We start from the raw sequence: 24,168 nt of genomic DNA, 5'->3' as shown, positions 1-24,168 counted from the left end.
ACTCTAATGAGAAGATTACAGAAACTTTTTTTTTCTGGAGTTTTTTTTTTTTTTTTTTTTGGTAGCTAAACTCGATTTACTGTGGGAAACTGATGAGCAGTTTGTGCAGTGGTAAACAAGTCAGATATTTGGCAAGAACAGCAAGTTTGTAGTTGTTTGATTTTTTTTCTTGTCCCCAGATGAAACCTTTCTCTGTGAAACTCAGTGCCTCAGCACCAAAACCGATTTTGGTTAAAGTTGAAACTTAATGGTATTTCGGTATCTCGTCCTACCCCCTCCACTATTGTAGATCTTTGAATATTTAATTGAATCTCAGTAACTCAGATCCTGGCTTCTTCAGGCAGATCAGATGTAATTGAAAATACATCTGATCATAAAGTAGAGCTCCTGCCCTCCAGTCTACCGTGGACCTGCTCCCTTTGCTACCGATTTACCCATGGAAAGAAAAGTAAGATGAGCTACCCTCTAGATAAAAGTGGAAAACGTAACATTCTTGCTCCTGACATTAGCTGACAGCTACAGCAGATTAAGGGCTGCTAAGCAGTCGTTGAGAAGCTGTGGTGTTTAAAGAGCAGCCAGGGTTTATTGTAAGTTACCTACTAGTCCCTTCATTTCAATGTTGCAGGCTTGACTGCTCCCAGTCATTCAAAGAGTTTTTCTTTTCCTTCTGTTTCCAGAGATATGTTCGCTTAAGGGAAACGGCCATTAAAATGTCATTACTGCTACACTAAAATCATTTTTAAAAAAGCACTGGTTCCCAGCGGCTTCCCACCGTAATGGGCTCGATACATTCCCTCAGCACCGGGAAGAACTCTAATGTTGCGGAACACAAATGCTAATCTCTCTGTAAATATCACTCAAATTCACTCCCTTCTGCTTTTCAGTTGTAATAGCATGGATTCATTCTGCTTCTCCCTGGCAAATTGAATTAATTCTCCAAGCAAGGTGTTATGATTATTCTAAGCTTCCTAGTGCGTGGGCTGTAATGGAGATGATCCTGGCATTTCTGCTCGATCCAAAAGCATTTCACTCACCCTCTCCATTTTGTTTTTTCCCATTGCAATATCTAAAGGGTATCAGTACTGAAAGCTTTGATTAAATCGTTATTCTTGTGCACCTCGCTAACTGCTCTAAGACAGTATTCCTGTTGGTGTCGTCAAATCTGCAGCATTGTAGATTTTGGCATTCACAAAGAGAGCGGGCAGGAAGACTGTGAGGGTCAGTCTATAACATGAATCAACTGATTAAGTGGCTGAGAAGCTGGAAGCACTTTGCCATTCGAGACATCCAACGAGCCTCCTTGCAGAATGAGTCCATCTACAGAGTAGTCCATCAATTTCATACAGATCTAGCTTCATTAGGAGCATCACGTAGGACAGCTGAGCTCTGCTTCCTGTTGTGTTCCACACTGATTCCTTTTGCTTATTCTGGCTGTTCAACTGTGTCTTATGTTCTACTGATCCCCGCGAAGCATTAATCACAACCAACATGTTGCGCCGCCATTTGAGCATGCTCAATTAATACCCTAATCACGGCTGACATCGGTGCATGGCCGTAGCGTGGCCTTGGCTGAAAACTATAACAACTTTACACAGCAGCAAAGAGCAGTTAAGATGCACATAAATTTGGCTGATTATACTGATCATTAACTTACTGTACAACCTTTGCACTTATTTACTCAATTAACTGGCTATTTTGAGATCTGTTAACATTAGGGGTGTCTTATTTTCTTTTTTAAAATACTTAATCAGCTATGAATAATGGAAAACTGCTGCAAGCAAAAGCCACAGGTTCACCCCTGAATATCTTGGCATATGGAAAGTGGCAAAATAAATGCACATACCTAATGAGGTAACGGAATCAATGAAGTTGTAGCTGCAGTGAGGAGATAGCACTGTGCAAATGTGACCCCACCAGCAAATGAGCTTGACCTGCTGTGACAGTCGGGAAGTGTTGCTGTCTGTAGGATGGGCAACAGTAACCAGAGCAGGGTCTTACAGCTGGGCAAAAGTGCAACAGAGGTTTTGCAGTCAGACAGACAACTTGCATGCAGTGGTGCTGTCTGATATGTCCTCTGTTTCTCCCTTTCTCTCTCTCACCCTTGTTCTATGGCTCTCTGGCAGACTGTAACTCTGTAAATGACTTTGACCTTTCCTGGGACTGAGGACAGGAACCACAGAGGGAGAGGAGAGAGATGGCGGGAGAAGAGAGTGGAGTAGGCGGTTGACTGTAATAAACTCGAAGCAGTGGGCGGCTGTCAACACTAATAGATGGGAGAGGGGAGGGGGGGTCACCCGGTTGATGAATACTAAAGGTGTCTGAGTCCTCAGCAAGTACTCTGTTCCCTTACCAGGCTAGTATGTGTGGGATCTGACGCTCTGAGTGTCATCAGACTTCAGGCAGTCGGGGCTTTTTGTGTTGACTGAAGAAAAATATCTTTTGATTTTTGCCAAAGGACAACAAAGGAACAACAGTATTAGTCTATTAGCATGGATTGTTACACGGCTGGATGACTGCAGTTTAACTATGCAGGGTAACTGCTGCTTAGTTGACAACTCAATTGCTTCAGTCAGTGTAATTCATTCTCAAACACAAAAGACATGATTTTTTTTCTCATTATGCAGTGCCAGTTGGAATCTAGCTACGCTCAACAGGGGTATCTTTGGGTAACACAAGTAACAAAGACAATAGTGTTGTAAATAACAATTATCTTGAACACCAGAAAGAATAAAACGATGGAAAGCACTGGTCAAATTAAAATATTAGTTGTTGGTTCATGATGGTGGATAAACAGTTGATACTATTGGGAACACTGATGTTTTTGCAGCCAGCTGAGTAGCTGTTGAGATATTTTTTCCAGGGAATCTATAAATCATCTCTAAAGACAGCTTAAATGGCACAATGTCCACAAACTTAAACCTAAGCAATAGCAATAGCCTTTTTATAAAAAAGGTAAATAGACTGGTTCTTATAAGTCGCTTTTTTCTACCATATTTTTCGGACTATAAGGTGCCCCGGATTATAAGGCACATTAAGCGAAACAAAATAAAGTGAAACTTTATTCAACTCTATCACAATAACTCAACATTGTTAAGTTTTAACAAATAAAATACAGAACAGTACACTCACTTTTTCAGTTCATTCCTCTTCCACAAATCCATCAAATTGTGATGTTGAATTATCTCAGAGCTGCTTTATTCGTATGTTCTACTGCATGACTGATAGCCTAGAGTTTGAAATCTGCTTTGTAAGCATATCTCTTAACAGGTGCCATTTTGGGGTCCTTGTACATACAGTATGTATTTCTCCGCAAGGCTCCAGACTACGGTAGCCGTAATGCTCCGACAATCCAGCTTTGTAGCTTACCAAAGTAACATTTTGACAGATTTTTGAGGGCCGTGTACCAGATAAAATTGGTTCGAGGTCAGTAAGCACAACCAGAATACATAAAGCGCACCAGATTATAAGGCGCGCTGTCGATTTTTGAGAAAATTTATGGGTTTTAAATGCGCCTTATAGTCAGAAAAATACAGTACTCGAGTGTTCAAAGCACTTTGTAAAATGTGTTTTGTTCAATCATTTAGATAAAGCACTTCTTTTTGTCTAAGTCAGGGATGTCCAACTCCAGGCCTGAAGAGCCGGTGTCCTGCAGGTTTTAGATATCACCCTGGGTCAACACACCTGAATCAAATGATTAGTTCATTACCAGGCCTCTGGAGAACTTCAAGACATGTTGAGGAGGTCATTTAGCCATTTAAATGAGCTGTGTTGGATCAAGGACACATCTAAAACCTGCAGGACACCGGCCTTCGAGGCCTAGAGTTGGACACCCCGGTCTAAGTCCTTTCTATTTAACATCCACACATCGGGAGCTACTTAGTGTTTAGTATCTTGCCCAAGGATGCTTTGGCATACAGATTGGAACAGGCAGGATTGAACCATCAACCTTATGATTAGGAGATGGCGTGCTCTACTTCCTGAGCCACAGCTACCCTACCTAAAGCTGAATATTTAAAACATTTGGATCCTTTAATCGTGGCTCTCAATTCACCAAATCCATGAACACATGAATTGTACCAGATTCTGTTTGAAACCAGATGTTGGGACGGGGCAATGGACAATGAGGGATTAATCTTAAAAGAGACCGCGGACAAGCTTTTCCACTAACCCTAACCCTTCATGTCATATTTTATGGGTATGTTTGAACTTAACGTATTAGTGCATGCTGGTGCATTTGTCTGACCATATATTGCATCAACCTCTGTTTACAGGAACGGGGAAAGGTCGGCGTGATCTTCAACGTGGGAACAGACGATATAACCATCGAGGAGAGCGCGGTGATGGTGAGCGACGGCAAATACCACGTGGTGCGATTCACACGCAGTGGTGGAAACGCCACGCTACAGGTGGACAACCAGCCCGTCATTGAACGTTTCCCCTCAGGTAGGAACAGTGGGCTTGATCTAGGGACTGCGGGAGGGAGGGAGCTGTCAGTATTGGATTAAATCCTTCACAGGTCTGAATTTTCCGATAAGCCGGGCAACAAAGTGGAGAGAGAATGAAGGAGCTTTGCGAGTGAAATATTCATTATTTTAGCCCCCCAAACGTGATCTTTTTCTCTCTTAAAGACACACATTCTGTTTTATTTATCACGGCATTCATATTTAGAGGCTGCTTGCATTATTCCTGGTGATTAAGTCCAGTTCTGGTCTAAAAGGCAGGAAGAGCCAAGCAGCCTTCCCGAGGCAAGCAGTCCTCATCTAAGTGCAACCGGCTCTCTGTGGTTAGTCTGCCATTGTAGCTCCTGGCACTGTGAAGCCAGCAGTGAATGGAGGCCAGCCGAACGTGAGTATGCCAGCCACGTATGGTTGGTGAGCAAGGTTTTTAGGCAGGATAAACAGGGAGGAAACCTCAAGCTGGGAAAGCATGGAGGTGTTTTTAACTCAAGCCTCCGCTTCAAGATAAACACGGGTGCAACATCATTTAAACGAGGGCAAACACCCGATGAGTCACTGCTGGGAGTGTGTTAATTCCACCACTCTTTGTTTAACCATAATCATAGTATTCTATTTCAGTCTGAAATATGAAGTTATTTTTGGTTATGCTGAAGCTCCCCCTTAATTTCTCTCTCCAGTGTGTTTCCCGTTTGTTCATGGTTGTTCAAAGGAAGACATTTTGTGTTCCCATAACGACTACGCAACACCACACAGGACTGTCTCATGTTACAAACGAATAAGCACTGTTTTTATTCCGCACCGATGCTGTCCAATGTGCAAACCTCCACCCGTGCCTAAGTCGATGCATTCTCTTCCCGTTGTCTAAAAGCACTGTCTATGTATCATCATTGTTTCAAACTGCAGGGAGAGCGCCGCTAATGTGGTCATGATATTTACTCTTGTTGACATATAGAGCAGTGGGACTGTGACATTCTCTGTCACAGCAGTGATCCCATATTCTGAAGCTTTGTTTTGGCATTGAGAGAAGCATATTCTCTCGCTCATCCATCAACACAGCAAGGCCAGACTGAGGGGAATGCATCACAGCCAGAAAAGGAAGTGCCGTGTGACAGTTCACTCTTTTCAGTTGTTATTATGATGGAAATGCAGCCCTTTTTACAACAGCACACACTCCAAAAAGGAGCCTTCATCTAACAATAGCGCAAACCGCTCGGAAAATAACAGCTGAGCAGCCTGTTAACATTGGCAAGTGAGTGTCATCATCCGAATCTATGTTTCGTTTCATCAAGAAACATTAATGCACATCCCATATCGTATTCTTTTTATTCCTCTTCCCTTCCGCCCTCCTCGCTGCGGTTGTTGTCCTCATCAAACATTTCTTTCCTTTTCCTGTGCTAATCAACAATTGAAGAGTGTGATTTTGTTTTTGTTTGTTAGTTTATTTGATGAGTTTTGTGCTCGGGCTGCCAGGGGCTGGAACTTTTAGGAGGTCATGAAGATGAGAGGGGTCGTGTGGGTGGTAGCAGGGGGGCTAACTGGCTGTAGAATCGGTTTGTTTCATTTATGTGAGCTAATTACACTCTAACTTTTTTTGGGTGCCAGCTTTGATTGCTCCCATACCCACTTTGAAGGTTCATCATCATAATGCTTGGGGGGCGGCTTGTCCTAGGGACATAGACATGTTACACATTAGGAAAGCAAAACTTAGGATGAGGTTTAGGCGCAGATAGGTGGAGGAGTATGTAGAGAGAGAGAGAGAGACACTGAGTGAAGGATGTGTTGGGATTGCAACTTCTTAACTGACACATGAGGTGCATAAAGGGAGAGAGAAAGTGATGTTATATTTTTGTAGAGAAAGAAAAAGGAGGTCCCCTGTTGAAACAAGTTCCCATGACCCAGATTGGAGATTTAGACATCTTCTGATTCTCTAAATAGGACAAAATAGTTTGCGCTCACGGTTTGGGACTGTATTCAAACCTACTTCATTTTCTTGATGCTCACATTATGCAGTGTCATTGCTATGTTGTCCCAGCAGAAAACTTATGTCATCTTATGCTGTCGTTGTAAACCAGATTTCAAGAAAAATAGAACAAGTTGTCACGAAAAATGCCTGCAATGGTGTGTCTGTTGGATGGTACAGGTACCATATTTGTCTGGTCCCTCTAACAAAACAAGGAAATGCACTTTCCTGTGAAATCCCCTTCCCCAGAGGGACTTTTGTGACCCACATCAAGCAGTCTCCTTGGTATACTTTTGCAGTTCTGAACCCTGTCTGACATTCTGTGCATATAGAGAGTTACATGTGGGATGCCTGGGCTTCTGGTAAAAGCTCCCAGAGGATGAGGCCACAAGGAAGGTGGAGGTAAAACAGAGAATTTAGAGCCGTCATTCCTCGTGAAAAAGGCAGTGGCAGATTTCCTCTCTGTATCTTATTCTGAAAAAAAAACACGTTTGTGCACACTATAAGTGGCCACAGCCCAAAATATCTGAAGATTACTGAAGATTTTGCATCGCTTTACTCACAAATCCTTTATTAAAACCGGGGCTGGCCAGCAGCAAGCTTTTAAACAGAAGGCCATTTCGAGGTGATGATTTGGAGAGACAAGATGTTGACAGCAAATGTGGTCGTCACGGGTCAGGCACATTCAGCGGCTAAGCAACACGTCTCCTGACGTCCCACGAAGTGATGTTAGTAGTCCTCGGGGAGTCTGTGTGTCTGTGGGTGTTGTGGTCCATGTCTGATTCTACGTGTGACAGTGCATGCATCTGTCTGGGTGCATCACATAGTACAGCATGTTTGTGTGTGTCTGTGTGCATGTGCACATTGTATTTGATGGACAGAGAGCAGACAAAAAGTGTCAGAGGAACGCTCGGCCAACTAATCCAGCATGTCAGGTGTCCCCGGTGGCTCCTTCAGCAACAGTTATTGGCCCGCCCCACCTCCCATTTTCCCAAAATGGCATAGTGGCTCAATAAAAACCTCCCCATGTCACACTGAGCACCTCAACCTTGCCTCAGAAAAACAGGCAGATGTTAGCACCGGTGACATACGGGCTGTAATTGTACCATTTCACACCCTAGTCCCTTTATTTACTGGTCATCTGCTGTGAGAAAGGAAGTGGTCTCATGTGGTTAATTATTTTTTATCTTAAAAGGTTTGTTTATGATTTTATGGCATTGCCCTTTAGGAATATTCATTTCTGAGTGACCAAAGTATTATTTTCTGGTTTGAGGCCTGAACATTTATTCACAGGAAGCCTGTTTGAGAAGAATGTTAATACAGAAAAATAAAAACTTAAGAATGACTGTTGCTCTGCATCAGTGTTTGTTAGTTTATGTATCATACAGTGTTTTTACAGAGCTTCACTGAACATTAATTAAAGCTAAACTGCAGCTTTTAAAAGAAGAAACACATAGTTCCTCTGACAAATGCAAAGTTACAATTATATATAGGCTTACATGGTCGGATAATTAGGCATGCAGATGTTAGCAGACTTATAAATTGCAGCATGGCTAATGTTAAAGAGTCATGTTTGCTCACTTCTTCATAGCTTTTCTTTATTTTTGCTACTGGCATGCCACATTCGTCAAAGTATATGTAACTTTGTTAAATGCTGAAACCTCCTTGAACAAAATCACAAGTAGTCACTGAGTCTAGAAACTGAGTAATGTCCATTATGTCCATACAGCAGAGTTGTGAACAATGGTGCTTTTAGCTTTTTTCTAAGAGGATGAATGAGTCATATAATGTTTTTCTCTAAAGTTACAGAAAGTTGTCTTACTGAAGTGATCTGAAGGCAATTTATAGTGTATAATGATGGCACAAATTGGTAATTTAAACTTTTTTTGTCATTTGCTGTTGTTAGTTTTTATGGCTGCAGTGATTTTATTTCAGAATGAACTTGTTAATTATGCAGTGGGGACAGGGCTGCCACACTTTTTACCATTGATTTTCTGTTAAAGCTCGTGTCTCTGGAGTCTTGCACAGTGTATATCATCCATCTATCCATTAATTTTCTTCTGTATATCCAATTCAGGCTTGCAGTTCTGCCTGGAGGTACACCACAAACAGCTCACCAATCCACTGTAGGTCTAGCACAGAGACACAGACAACCATTTATAACTATGGCCTATTTAGAATGTCAGATTAACCTAATGTGCATGTTTGTGGACTGTGGGAGGAAGCTGGAGTACCAGGAGAATATGTACTTTTGCTCACTGGTGATTCGGGAGTCTTCGTTTTTTGTGGTAGTTTAATTTTATCGTGAGAGACCAAATATCAACCAAAGCCCCAGAAAAAAAAATGACTTGGTGGAGAAAAACCCTTGTTGGCAAGCACAGCAGTAAGACGTTTCTCGTTTGCTCACCAGGTTTTCACAAATCTCAGGAGGGATTTTGGTCCATTCATCTTTACAGAAACTCTCTAAATCCTTCAAGTTTCTTTAGTGCCCCTTGGCCACTCAAAGCTAATGTGCTTTTTTTTAGCCATTCTTTGTTGCCTTGTCGATATGTTTAGGGTCATTGTCATGCTGGAAGACAAATCCACGACCCATCTTCAGTTTTTTTGCTGAGGTTAAAGAGGTTCTCATGCAAGATTTTATGCGATATTGCCCTTTGGCCCCTCAAACACAAGTAGACCCCAGACAGGCCACCAATCCACTGTAGGGCTAGCACAGAGAGATAGACAGCCATTCATAACTATGGCCTGTTTGACTGTGGGGATGGTGTTCTTTGGGTAGATCAAGTTAATGCCAACTAGCTTGATTTTGGTTTCATTTGACCACAACACTTCATCCCAAGCCTTCTCTGAATCATTTAGATGTTCTCTAGCAAACTTGAGATGGGGCTGTATGTGTACCTTCCTAAGCAGGAGGACCTAGCAGGCACTGCAACGTTTCAATGCATTAGTGCATAGGTGTCAAACTCTGGCCCGCGGGCCAAATTTGGCCCGCAGCCTAATTACATTTGGCCCGTGAAGCCATACCAAATTACTATTAATGCTGGCCTACTGGTATTATACAGCTAATATATATATTGTTTAGTATTAAGCTTTGCTTGTTCCATATTCAGTTTTTCAGCAAAACTTGTTTGAGTCCATAAGAAAAGATTCATTCTTATATCTGGAGGAAGATTTTTTTTCAATAAATATTAATGTTGGCCCACGACTTTGTTCCAGTTTTGAATTTTGGCCCACTGTGTATTTGAGTTTGACACCCCTGCATTAGTGTGTAGTGTGGTACAAGTGATCTCCTTGGTGACTGTGGTCCCAACTGCCTTCAGATCATTAACAAGCTCCTTCCATGTAGTTTTGGGCTGATTCAGCAGTTTTTTCACGATCGTCCTCAATCCATGAGGCAAGATCTTGCAGATGGAGGGTGATAATGATCATTTTATATTTCATCTATTTTCAAATAATTGGAAATAATTGGAAATGGAAGAAAATTGCATGAGCTCCTTACTGATGGTCTTTTAACCTTGTGCAGGTCTATAGTTATGTCCCTAGCATCTTTTGAGAGCTCTTTGGTCTTGCCCGTGGCAGCTTGGTGGCGGAGAGGTTGGAATGGAAGAAACTGAATTTGTGGACAGGTGTGCTTTATACACATGACGGATTAAGATCAGGAGTATTTGTAATGGATTGATTGATTGATTCTTGCTGGGTTGTAGAGGATCAAGTACTTATTTCTCTCAATAAAATGCAAATCATTTTATATAAGTTTTTATGTGTCATTTACTTCTGGTTGATAGTCTCCATTAAAAGGAAACTTTCATTAGAGAGTCTTCATTTCTTTGTAATTGAGCAAAATCACAAGTTCAGCAGGAGATTAAATAATTTCTTTGCTTCACTGCAGTAAGGTGGATGTACTGGTCCTCCTGCCTTACACTCTTCTCTGCTGAGCCTTGTCTTGTCGCACACCAGCTCACATTTCTTGTCACTTTCATCTCCACACTGTAAAGGGTGTTCACAATATTATCCCCATGTAAGACCTCACCCAGGTTCCTCTCTCTTGCAAATGACGAGTTCTCGCTTGCAGAAAGGCAGGCAGTAGTTTTCATAAGGAACCTGGGCATGGGCGCAGCTCTAGAAACACAGAACAAGACTATAGGCAGCAGGGACAGTCCAACATTTTGAATGCATCATGGGTGTATATCATTTTGATCAAAAAGCAGATTTAATTCTAAATTGTAGTTTAGATTTTAAAATCCTGCTCATGGATCAAATTCCACAAATGTCTTTTTTTCCTCTTTTTTGAGTTATTCTCTCCCTGTTCTTTACTTTCTTGCCAATCAAGCTGCTGAAACACCCCAAGGAGAGGTCAGATTTAGTGAGTGGAGGCCGCTATAGCAGTAATCCCTCTCTTACAAGGAGCCAGTTGCCCTTTCAACAACTGAAACAATTTTTCCACCTTAGCTGTTTCTAAGCTGTGAAGGGAGACATGTTGTTATTTATAATGAGATACAGTATAGTGTTTGTAGTAAATTGTAATATGTGAATCTGTTTGTCTGATTGGTGTCATACTACTCCATCACATTAACTCTTTCTGTGAATCTAGGGGTCTGTCTGCCCAATGACAGCTGGGCTGGGCCCCATTGGATTAGATAGACAGAGGAAAATTGAATTGATTGTGACTATAGTCGCAGGCCACAGGGAGTTGTGACATTACAGTAAGAATTCAGCTTCAGGAAAAATCCATCCATTTTATGTGGGTTTATACCACACTTGGCATTTGGGATTCACTAAGGTGTCCCCTGAGCTTTGAATAATCATTCTGCATTTTACAACCACAGTTATATCAACACCATCAAAGCATATTGGCTGCGATTACCATATTTTGCTGCCTCATAACTGTGTCATTATGACCAATGAGAGCTCACAGTGTGCAATCCTACTGTTTCCTAGTCATTGAGAGCTGTATTTACAAGCAGCAGATTTACTATGGAGCTGTCACTTTGCTTTAGTTTCTGACTGCAGTTGAGTAGAACTGGAAAGAAGAAGTGGCGGTTAGGGGATAGCAATGGATGCGTGGATGGAGGGTCTGACGGCAGGGGAGGTAGAAGAGAGGAAAAGGAAAGTGCGGCAAAGTGCAGCAAAGGGGATGCATTGCCGAAAATGTCTAATGGAGAAGAAGGAAGAGAGAGGAAGAAAGAGAAGGAGTGGTTTGGTGGGGGGAGGTGAAATCCAGTATGCATGCTGGAAGCAAGCTGCTGTTACTGCTGAGATGGATAAGGCTTTTTACTGATGGATAAAGAATGTTACTGACTAATAAGAGCTTCACAAATTGGATTGCATCACAGCGGGCAAGATTAAGATAAGATAAACTAAGATAAACTTCATTTGTCCCAGATTTTGGAAATTCTTTTCATATAGCCTGTCCAATGTGATAGAGCATATACACACCATTCACGTGCAATGTAGAATCGTGCATGAACTTAGAATAAGTTTGTAAAACATAAATTACTTGCTGCTCCAGATAATGTTGACTTTGAGTAATCCAGCCCAGGTCTTAATACAGATCATAAGACAAGAACAGAAAAGGAAAGAGGAAAGATAAAGACAAAGTACAAAGTCAGAGCTGTTGTTATTGCCTGTTTTCACTCTGTAAGGCACTTAGAGGATCTGTGCAGCATGAAGGCTGGCATTTATAGTCGGGGGGGAAAAGTGAAGAGGAAAGGCATGGATTCGCAGAAGAAGAGAGACTCTTTGTACCAGCAAGGTCAGCTTCAGCTCTTCCGACTGAGTTGTTAAGATGTTCGTACTACTCAGATAAATGGTCTGAGTAAAGGGGTCAACAAAGCTCTTGGCTATGCTCTCTCCTTCCTCCTTCCCCTTTTTATCTTTACCTTTATGTTGCCACGGTGCGTCGGTAACCATCTTTGTCTCTGCTACCTCCGCAGTCAGGGAGACAAAAAAAAAAAAAAAGAACTGGAAGAAAAATAGTCAATGTGAGGAGGGGGGGACTGTGGCAGCCCAGAAAATCTGCTTCCCTTTTCCCTTTAGCAAAAGCTATATGAGAGCACTCTAAAAATAGGGGTGAGCAACTTGATTAGGAAAGAAGGGTGCACTCTATACAGAGTGAGACAAATGGCTGTAGGCATGGAGACTTTAGTTGAACATGGACTAGATTTTACTTCAGCAGCTTTGGCCTCTAAACCAGCAGAACTGAAGTAGACCTGCATCGCTTTAATGTTCCTCCAAGCACTAGATGACAGATGATGGTGTGGGGTGAACTACATGGTGGGATTGGCAGGAAACCATTTTAACTGTCATATGGTATGGCACCAGCAACTTTATATACTGGAAACTAGGCTCGTTTATTCATTTTTCATAACGTTAATAATTCAGTTCCATTTTATTTATACAGTCCTGAATCACAATAACGGTTGCCTCAAGGTAGTTTATATTGTAAGGCAATACAATACATAAAATAATACTGAGAAAATCCAGCAGTCAGTCGACCCCCATTGAGCAGACACTTGGCGACAGTGGGAAAGAAAAACTCCCTTTTAAAAGGAAGAAACCAGCAGAACCAGGCTTAGGGAGGGGCGGCCTTCTGTCATGACTAGCTGGGGGTGAGAGGAGGGAAACAGGAAAAAAGACACACTGTAGAAGAGAGACAGGAATGAATAATAACTAATGATTAAATGCAGAGTGGTGTATAAACACACAGAGAGTGCAAAACCTATGGCATTTGCAGCACAACTAAGGGAAAATCAAGGGTCACCTGATCTTGGCTCTAATTAGTCTGCATTGTTGAAACAGCCCCTACGTGACTTATTCAGCATTAACGCCAACACAGTACGGAGCAGTGCAAAAGTAACTATCTGCTGGAATTGAGCACAAAATGTTTCCGTTTGCTCAAAATTCTTAAAAAATGTCTTTCACAGAAACTCTATAAACTAGTCATTGGTTATTCTATATGATATGATTTCACATAAAAAATTATGAATCATTTATAAACTTTGAATGACGATAGAGATTTTAATGCACCGTCCCTTGTGAGGTAGTGAATGACTGTTTCAACGATAGCTTGCGCTGAAGAAGCTCTGTGTTTCTGTAATCCGCAGTCGCTAACATAAATTTCTGTTGTTCATTCATTTTTTTGACGTTATTACTATAAACAGGTGGAGTTTTTAAGTTGAACTTTACCCTGAAAACAACTCTTTATAATGAAAAAAATAAATATTATTCTTAAAGCTTTAATGTGATTCGATGTGTGACAAACATTTGTCATATTTTGGGCTCTTACATTATTACATTCAGGGTACAGGTACAGCAGAAAAGCCAGTAAGAGTTAATTGAAGTCAGCCAGCTTAGTCACTTGTCTCTAATGATAGTTCCCCCCTGATTCTGCTGGTTCTTATTGGGCCTCTGGTGCTCTGTGACTTCTTGTGATTGGATCTTGCACAGTTGGAAGGTATCTCCAATTATTGGCCTGTGGCTATGGGATGATGGAGAGAGAGTGAACACTAAAACAGTCAAGGAAGTAATGATGAGTAGAGAAAGGGAAAGAGGAGAGACACAGCTAAGTAGTGCAGATCAGGAGAGGGAAAAGATTGCTTTGGGTAATTAGAGAAGTGACAACTTTGATTTCCACACGAGTTGGGGTTGGGAAGGTGGGGGGAGGGGGCTTTCTTTGGCTCACTCTGGCAGCCACCCTCGCACAAATCCACCGTGGCCGAGATGAAAGATGGTGAGGATCCTGTCGAAGCAAGACGAAAGAGGGGAAGAAATGAAAACGAGCTGCTGCATTGATAACTGCTGCAAAGATGAAAGACAGTTAAAAACAGCGAGCTGTCTGTTTGAGATGCAGGCAGACGTGAATGATGGCTGATGTATTTACATTGAACAAAAGAGCATGGTGGGTAGGTAAATCGCTTTCTTTTCCCTTGCGTTTCACATGAAGAGACAAAACTCGTCTGCAGTCTCTGGTTTAAAAAAAGATGGAGGAGAAAAAAAACAGATCCAAAACTGCCACCTTATCATGTCAATTTTGTCAATTTTTGACTCTTTAAAATCATCTCCCTGAAAAATAGACTGAAATTTGACTCTGGAGTGACACTGGATCCGAATCACTTGCCATCTTTCCCAAACACCTGTTGGAATCACTATAAAATCACAATTTGATCACATTTATTAATAAAAGAACCGAACAAAAGAAAAAAAGGAGCAAGCATGTAAGAACAACAGAAGAGATGCATCTAGTAGCACGAGGTTACAGTACATAAGGCTATGGTTTCTTATGCCAATCTGCTCTTGAAAACACCCAGTGGATAAGAGAGCAATCCATCTAAAGTTACCAAATGAAAAGCAGAATGAGGCTAGGTTGATGGAGAGAGGTTTCTGTGAGAGGAGGAAGAGCGGGATGGCTGCTGGCCAATCGTCTCCAATGTAATCTCCATTCTTATGGATGGATTTCCAATGTGGGTGTCCTGTACAAGGGCATCTGGCTGCCTGCAGAGCTACATGATATGCAGTTGGCTCCTTGGAGAGTTGCTACAAACACAATCGCATGTAATCACACAGACATAGACATTTGTACTGATACGCAAAGAGACAGTGTGTGATTCATATGCTGGATTATCAAAACATCCAAATCCGACACTCTCAGACACACTCTGCAGTCCTAGCATGCTGCGCAGGTCCCCTGCCTCCCCTACCTTGCTTTGTGTCTCCCCAGGGTGCCAGTCAATCAGCGTGCCCTTGCCTTGCCCCTAGCAACACAGCTGTGATACCTACCCAAAACCAGTCTGATCATAGCTGTTAATCCCGCCAATGCTCCAGGTGGCAAAGAGAACAGACATGTGCGACTGAGATTTGAGCCTCGGTTGGGCAGACATACAAACATAAGCGTTGTGGTCCAGCCACTAATGTTGACACATGCACAGTCGACTACGCTGTGCTGCTCACCCTGGGACGAGCTAGTGATGTGCACCCATGATTAAAATACACAGGTTTTATTCATGTCAGGCATTTACAGGATGCCTTATGAATACAAGACTTACAAATATGTCACCTTGTACAGTTATTACAGCCCAGTTAGTAGGTACAGGGGTGGCTGTAGCTCAGGCAGTAGAGCAGGTCATCTACTGATCGGAAGGTTGCTGGTTTGATTCCCCTACTCTGCATGCCAAATATGGGCAAGATACTAACCCCAAATTTCCTACTCCGATGGATGCATCGGAGTGTGTGAATGTTAGTTAGAAAGCACTAAGAAAATGTACTTGGATGAATGCAATGAATGTAAAGTGCTCTGAGTGCTCAGAAGAGTAGAAAAGCGCTACATAAGAACCACTCCATTTACCATTTATGAAGTATAGGCTTAGGCTCATATTTGATAGGCTCTGTGCCTGCTACACATTATTATTTAACATAGAAATCAACAATAACAAATCCATTCATTATCATATTATTCCACATTATTATGTTAGATTATTAGAGGACATAGTGTTTACTCCAGAATTACGAGCGAGCTTAAAAATTAATGGTCCAAATCAGGTAAACAAAGGCTAATAGAGCCTCACTTCTGGTCCTAGTATGAATAAAGCTCCAAAAACCTAAGATCCTACATTTCATTAGCCCATTTTGAGTGCATCAAAGACTTTGCAACAGGGCTATTATATTGTTAAACTGTATTCCTTGCATAAGTGTGTGCACCTTTTAAGGGAATATTTCTTTATATCTGATACACTGCTTTCCATTGGTGAACATTGGCTATAAAAGGAAAAAAATACATCCCTCAAAGTAATAGAACCACTGATTGATTACTGATTGATTGTTTATCACTCTGTCCCTCTCTTGTATATCAGATTTTACTTGAGCACCAGGTATGATAGCATTGTTCCTCCATCTTTCATATCAAGCAAAGAGAACAGTCCTGGGAATGGAGTGAGTGCGATAATGGTGGAGAAGAAGAGGAGAAGGGCCCAGCTGTTTAATCTATCCCCCCCTCCCTATTCTTATGCAGAGCAGGCTTCAGCTGGTGGGGAGAGGAGCGAGAAGGGAGAAGCATCACTGTTTCACACAGAATGACTTATTTCTCTAAGGATCCGAATACAAACAGATGCAAACACACAAGCAGGACACAGAGGAATTTGGGTTTTAGAAATTGCAGTGTAGAGGACATAAAAAAACCTGTCCAACAGGACGTTGTGCCTCTTTTTGTCCCTTGCCACTGCACATATGTTTTGCTGAAATTAAATTTATAGTCAAATTCTGTTTGTCGTGGTTTCCATCAGATTCTGTTTTCTTCCTCTTGTCCCTCTTTTTTTTGATTTTGTTTCAAGTCGTTAGATAAGAAGCATCCTTGTTGATTTCTCTGCTGTCTTTGGTTGTTGATGAGGATGTTGTCACTCACTCCTGTTCACCAGGGAAGGAATACACACATTTACATACAGTACACACTCTACACGCTAAGCATTTATTACTTTGCCTGCCACACACTTAGACTGTGTGGAAGCGCCTGTGTACTACATCTAATATCCTAGTAATAAACTTGCTGCGTCGTGGGGAAATGAAGAATACAGAGGTAAAATTGAGTGAAGGTAAATAAAACAAAACAAAGGCAGGGAATTAACGGGGCAAGTGAGAGATATGTGATGAAAGGGGAGAAGTAACGGTGCGTTTGGATGGACAAGAAATGACAGCGGTGCATAGCGAATAGAAGGAGAAAAAACAGAAAAATAGTAGCTGAAGAAGAATTTATAAAGAACGAGGGAAACGGGAGATGAAAAGGAGGGATATAGGTGCAAGGGGAGAATAGGGCATGGAAGTCATTAGCAAAAAAAGAAATCAAAATGAGTTTTGGCAAGGGGAGGTGAGAAAAAGGACAGCGCCAAGTGTGGCTGAAGGATTGTTTGAGAATAAGGGAAGGACAAGCAGAGAAGAAGAGCAGTTAGATGGAAAGGAGCAAGCACGAGGAAATGGATAAGTGAGTAAGACAAGGGAAAGGGATTAGAGAAGGAATGATGGAAACAAGAAAGGAAAGGAACATTTTCATGGAAAGGACACAGAGGATGAGGAGGGTGAACCATGTAGTGTCAAACAGCTGCCACTAGAGGGAGAAGTACCGGTGGATGATCATTATCCACAAATTATTTGGCTGGTAAAAGGGATCTTGTATTGGATTGTGTTGCTGGAAGTGGCTGATTCAGAAGTGAAAGTTAGAGGAGGGAGGAGATTTAGTCAGGATTTGTGGATGAAATGGCAGATGCAGCAGTAGGAGGAGAACATGCATGCACACAATTGATTCATCTCACTAAGGACTACTGCCTCCCACAATTTTCCTTTCACTCTGTTATTATTTTGATCGCCATCTTTCTGCAACCCCCACCATCACCACCACAACCCTCTCATTTGTCCCATCTTCCCCTCGTCCCTCTCTGCTGCCAGCGGCATCTGTCTCTCCTTCTCTAATTCAGTGATTGCAGCAGAGTGGCCGTGTCATTTCTAAAACCAGGGTTGTATGTGCACTCTAATTGCCGTACTGGTTTTCCAGAAGTCAGAGCTGTGCCTGGATAATCTTAAGTGCAATGTGAACACATGCGTGTAATTGCTGCATGAGCGTTTCCTTTCAATTTAGACTAATTTCAGTTTCAGAAAGAAAACACAGATGGTCCAAATGTTAACCTACTTAAAAAGAGCAGGTTCATGACTTGAGGGTCTCAAGTCACCAAAAAGACTCACTCAAAGATCAAAATTCCAGACAAAATTCCTATTTTCGTCATCAGTGTGCCAGCTATCATTTATCCCAGGCTTCCTCCTTCTCCCTGCGTTTTCTCTGTTCAGATTTCATTATCTTTTGGCCCTCTGCCCCACACACAAACAACTGTTTCCCTTCATATACAGTATGCGCACGTGCAAACGCACCTCCTCTTGCTTGTGTGAGCCGTTTCTACAGAGGCAGGCGTGGGTAGAGAGACCCCTGGGGAGTAGATGTAGGTACTGCAGAACTGAGAGGTGGTCTATTTTAGATCACTGCGGCACCACAGAGGGTGGTGCTAAGGGGGGCGAGTTGGGGCAAAATCAGCGTATACTTGTGAGGATGCAGGATGTAACACTCCAAGCTTAGAGTGTTTACTGTTTAGACACTGTTCCCAAACCTTCCCTGAATCCCTGACTCATCTCTCTGCAGATAATTCCATCAGCATCTCCTGTCAGTAACCTGCTATAAACTCGAATTCAATCTATGTCCACTCTTTTCTTCTCAGACTGTAGCAAGTAATACATTTTGGACACATTCCTACATGTCATATATTTTATATATTGGTGTATATACTACATCAATATATATATATACTTTAGTGCTTCTCATTTTTTGGTACCACTCGCAGAACCCTCTGCAAGGACACCAGGGGATTCCCTGACCTAATTTTAGCTAGCATAGCTCTCAGGTTTTTGGCAAAGGCTGCTGTTTGACGTACACAAAACGCCTAATTAATCCTCTGACTTTACCACCGCATTAGACTTTATTAAAACCCCAAGTCTGGTCACATCAGCCCTCGTCTTCCCTAATTCCAGCTCTGTCTCTGTTGACAGTGCTATAAGAGGTACAGCGTATGACCCCAAGGTTGATTGAAGTGAAGTGAGGGATAATAAGTTTGCACAGCAGCAATGAAACTTCTTTGACACGTTGATGAAGTGATGCTAATTGCCAAGCGCCACTGAGAAGTGCTCCATTAATGCATAAGAAGGAAGAAAAAAACCTGAGAAAAACTCAGTGCTGACAGTTTCACTAAATCTTTTTTCTCTTTAGTCAGAGTGGAGTAGCTGGATGTAAAGTGAAGTGATGCTCCACAGGCAGAATGCCATCCTGTTGGGCCGGGAGGTGGAGGTTTGCTAATCAGCAATGCTTTGTGTGCTGCAGGAACTTAAATATGTCTTCCTTGGAACAACCATGAAATGTGTTTTAGTTCTCTGTGATTATGTCATGCTCATGTGAAATAACAATGGGAAATCTTTTTTCTGCTTTATTATTTCATACTGTAATAATTGTGTTGTTTACTGACTGCTGATTCTGTGACTCTGTGACAGCTATTATAAGTTACCACTTCCACAAATGTAATCATACTATATCTAAATAATTCATAAATCTGTTTAACTTGTTAGTGCATTTAAAAAAATCATTTAAACTTCAAGGTAACTAGAATGCTGTTAACTTGTCTAACCAAACAAACCAGCCCGAAAACACATCCACAAGTTCTTCCTGTCCTAACTAAAGCTGATTTAAAGTACGTAACTTGCTAAACATTTGCCATGTTGCCCTTCTAACCTCTAACCTTTCAACTTCCAGATTTGTGTAACCTTTTCTTAATTTGTCTTCTCCAAATTTCTTAAAGGGAACTTTGATAATGAGCGCCTGGCTATTGCTAGACAAAGAATCCCATACCGACTTGGTCGGGTAGTTGACGAGTGGCTACTCGACAAAGGTAATAAAATCCCTTTAACTCCACTAATGATCTAACTGCCTAACTTACCGTTAACCACCACTCTGGAAGAGGTGCAGTGCCAAGCATCAAGGGTGAATACGATCTGGCTTTTTCACACGACTGTGGGTCCATTATAACCCAGTGCAGACTTTAAAAGCCTGAAAATGACTGACTGATATATAATTAGCTAATTCTTTTGAAGTTTTTCTTTATCTCCAGTGATGGGAAGCCACGCTGCAAATGAGGTATTGTCAGAAGGTATTTTCTTTTCCTCTCAGTTTTATATCTAGTTGTCAGTTAAAGCTGTTCAATGTGAAAAAAAATTCTCATTCCAAAAAACAATTACCTTCTATAAGTTTTCATTCCTCTCAAGTATTGATTTGGAGATATCAAAAGGACCTTATCCAAAGCACCTTAAACTGGGGCTGCATCTCTTCAGAGAAATAACTCCCGAATAACCCAACATAACCCCGTAATAACCTGACCACATGTAAACAACCTAGTGAATCCGTTTGCTTCTTTCATGTGTCTTTTGTTGGCTGAATGTGAACTTGTACTGACTAATCACTCATGAAAACAGAGCAAAAAGAAAAGAATGACTATCAGTGGATCCTCAAGGAAAAGAATCCCCATGAAAGTCACTAAAAGTTAAAGGGACTGTTGAAGTGTTTGTTCAGCGTGTGGGCTCCATTTCCCGCCCAACGTTACACAGAACTTGAGCCACAAGTTTTTAATGTGATGCCATGAAAGTGACAATTCTTTAACCCTTTGAGTGCTGAATGTCCCAACCTCTCTGTCTTGTGCCGCGTGTTTGTGCTGCTGAAGGTGGTTGATTCTTATTTTTCTTTTAAAGAAAGAAAGAAGAAGAAGTCGAGCTTCTACTCCACAGACAAATTTTTTTTATCGCTAACTAGCGCACACAGAACTCTAGCAAACTAAAAAAACAGTACAAGGATAAGAATCTAAGACTTTACAGTAACATCACTATTTGCATAAGAGATGTACTGCAATTATCATGAATTAAGCTTTTGAGGCCAGATACCTTTAGGGGTTCCTGAAATGGAATTGTGAACGATAAAACATGCACACATGAATTCAGAAGATAAAATTTGTCTGCAAGAGCTAAATGAAGTATTCATGTGACAGACAAACGAGATAAATGAAGTGCTTGCATATTTATTTCATGGAAACAAAACAATCCTTGCATTCATTTCCAGCTCGAGTAAACTGACTTCTCTGCTCTCCTCTGACATGCCGGGGAATGCACTTTCACTGAGGTTAGTTAGGACACAAATCAGAATTAAAAAGGCTTGGGAGATGAAAGTTGAATGAAAAAGTGGATCAATAAAAAATGACTTACCCACTTATGAAATGATTTGTGCATGCTATGAAACTCTAAAGAGACTGAGCATTAAACTGAATCTATTATTCTCTTTCTTCTATAGTTTGATATGAGCCTGTATCCAATCATTTAGATGAGAGCTTTTGCAGAAAGTAGGCAGGAGAAATAAACAAATAAACACCCATTAAATCTCAAGTGCAGGCTTTGATCATTTTTGGGTGCATTTTGGGGGGGAAAAAATCTGCAAGGTCTTTTATTTGTTAATATTATGGGATTCATTAAAGGAACCTTTTACACACGTCACAGACTGAAGAGGCAAAGTGGCTCTGGAAGATGCTGTTTGTAAATAGATTAGATAATGAATGGGGATTAGAGGACATTGCTAAGCTCAAAGGGTTAAAGCTGTTTGTTGCTTTGATAAGGACACGGAGAGAGATTTAAGCTAAGAAACCTCTAAGCAGAATCTAACCACCTAACAGCAAATCAAACTCCACCCACACTAACCGCTGGGGGCTTCTCTCGCTGCTACGTCGTCCACGTTCGTAAATTGAAACGATCTGACTGATTTCCCAGCTTTGCCCCGCTGGTGACAAAATTCAGAGAGCCCTCAGTTATAACCTTGTTATAAACGATGCTTAATCTTTGAACATAATTTGCCCTGGATGCTGATATCTGGAAGAACTTGGACAGGTTACTGCAGTCGTTCGGGACAAGAACTAAATACGAAGCTAACAATGTTCTAACTCCTGCTAAAAGACACAAATCTCCAAGTGGCAACATCTTCCCGTTGTCCCCATCTTGATGTAAAGCAAAACTCAGAGGGTTAAAACAAAGCAAATGACTGAACGCCAAATTCAGCAGTGACACAGCTGCTCTGGGTCATTTCAACAAAATGTGTCTAAGCAAAAATAAATGAAGGTCCCTTTAACATTTATTGTTTTCACTCCTAAAGAGATTGATGTATTTTAATGTATCCTTCTGTGTGTGATTTGCTATGCAGGGTGAGTGGTATACTTGAACAAGACTTACACACTGGTTCGTGTGTGTGTGCGTGTGTGTGTGTGTGTGTGGCAAACAGCCGGGATCATTCATTCTGAAATGGATGGCCTGTAATGGTCCAGGCTGTGTTGCCAATATGGGGTTTATGGTCTCTGGTCTCCAGTGATTTTTCTTACATCAGCGCCTCAGAGGGTCTTTACATGTTTCAGGGTTTTTGACCAGAGCGAGGAAAACAATCAGCCCCGTGGGTCTCCTCTTCAAGTGCCTTTAGTGTTTCATCAATTCTGTAAAACTCACCAAGCATGGAAAACCTCCATATCTTTCAGATCTTATAAGTACAAATCTCAACGCGCGATTACCTTCATGTGTGGACAGAAGTAAAAATAAGAGAGCTAATCGCCCGCATTCGCTATCACAAATCAGTATTTTAGTCACACCGGGATATAATGGAAGTCACTGGAGCCAGAAGTGTCCTAAAGGAGAGCTGTGCTGTGGCGCTGCACTGTCTCACTACATCTCATTCGGAAGCCTTTATCCCATCTCCCCAACTGTGTGTGAGGCAGATCAGAGTTAGCATCTCTGGCCAACTCGGTGCCTGCTGACTAAATCCAAAACGGCAGCCATTACAGAGACCCAATGGAGGGGAAAAATCCCAAGTCCCAAAAGTTTGCAACAGCTCTAGCCGAGACAAAACTTCCTCACATGTGTCCCTTTATTCTTCTTCTTCTGATCGGTCTGTCATCCCAAGTTTTCTCCTCTCTGTCTGCCTTTCCTAACCCTCACTCTCCCTTCTTATCCCCTCATTTTTCCTCTGACCACCAATGCCAACCTTTCCCAAAAAAGAAAAATACTTGGCAAGCATTCCTCTTTTTTTTGCTAGAAACAATAAATATGTGTCGCAGCTTCCACATCTCATCAGGGAGCTCCACTAGAAAATAAACAGTACAAATAACCGGCAAGAATCAATTTCCCGTAGGTGTTCACTTTAACAGATGCGAAAAGGAAGGAAGCGAAGCGAAAAAAGCTCCCAGAGGAATTGGAACATCTTCTTCTGGCAACGAGTCTATCCCTCTAGAGCTCCCCGGCAGCCTGACAATCAAGCCTGGAGTTGAGCTACACGAGTGCAGGGAGTAGAAGAAGGGAGGAATACTAGGATACCAGGTCTCTGCAGGCTAAAACGCTAGAACTAGGTTTAACGTTCAGTGTTTAATGGTTTGGTGCAAGCGCCCCAATTCCCAAAGTGAAAGCAATCAAGTGCCCTCCGCTTGGTGTGGTGCCAAAGCCCAAATCAAATCTCCAGGCCAGGCATTGGTCCAGGGCTGCTATTCATGATCCCAGCTTCATTTCAGAGATTTTCTCACAACTGGCAGCAGTCAATTGAGAGTAAATCCATATGAGGCTGTCTTTCAGTAACTCCATCATAAGCTTTGCATCCCGCAGAGTTACTATCTTGTTTTCTCATTTGATCTCGCTGCACTATTACAGCCATATCTGAGAGAAGTAGGAGGAAACGGAATGAATTTTAACGTGCTTGCTCATGAGAAGAGAAGTGGTAGCGAGAACACGTCTCTTTAGTCTGAAATAAGGGACTCTTTACTGTTATTTCATGGTCCCCTACCATGAAATGGCCTAAAAACAGCACAGTCACAGCTGGAGAGAAGAGGAAGAAAGAAAACTGTACCCAGCTAACCACCGTGCTATCTCTCTTTGTCTCTCCCTCGACAGTATCACTTGTTTAAGATCCACATACAGATGTAGGATCAGATATACAGCCACATCTGATTACATCCAATCTACTGTCTCCAGAGTACTTCACTGCACCGTCACAGTCTCGCTGCCCAGAGCTTCCTTCAAGGACCTCAGGGCTCCACTCTGCCTCCCAAGACTTTCTGTCTATCTTCATGCTGCATTTGGCCCCTCATCGCCATTGTCAAACACAATTAATTC

General features: G+C 41.8%; 1 protein-coding gene across 1 annotated transcript in view; it reads left to right on the top strand.

The window, feature by feature from the left end:
- Positions 1–24,168, top strand: part of nrxn2b (neurexin 2b) — a 654,120-nt gene that overhangs the window by 605,616 nt on the left and 24,336 nt on the right. Inside the window, exon 18 of the mRNA XM_039609711.1 lies at positions 4,272–4,443. Coding sequence (XP_039465645.1) covers positions 4,272–4,443 — 172 coding nt within the window. The remainder of the gene's footprint in view (positions 1–4,271; positions 4,444–24,168) is intronic.

The sequence above is a fragment of the Oreochromis aureus genome, linkage group 3 (assembly GCF_013358895.1).
Source record: "Oreochromis aureus strain Israel breed Guangdong linkage group 3, ZZ_aureus, whole genome shotgun sequence".
NCBI lineage: Eukaryota > Metazoa > Chordata > Actinopteri > Cichliformes > Cichlidae > Oreochromis > Oreochromis aureus.
Note: the sequence above shows the minus strand (reverse complement) of the source record. Positions and strands in the feature narration are given on the sequence as shown.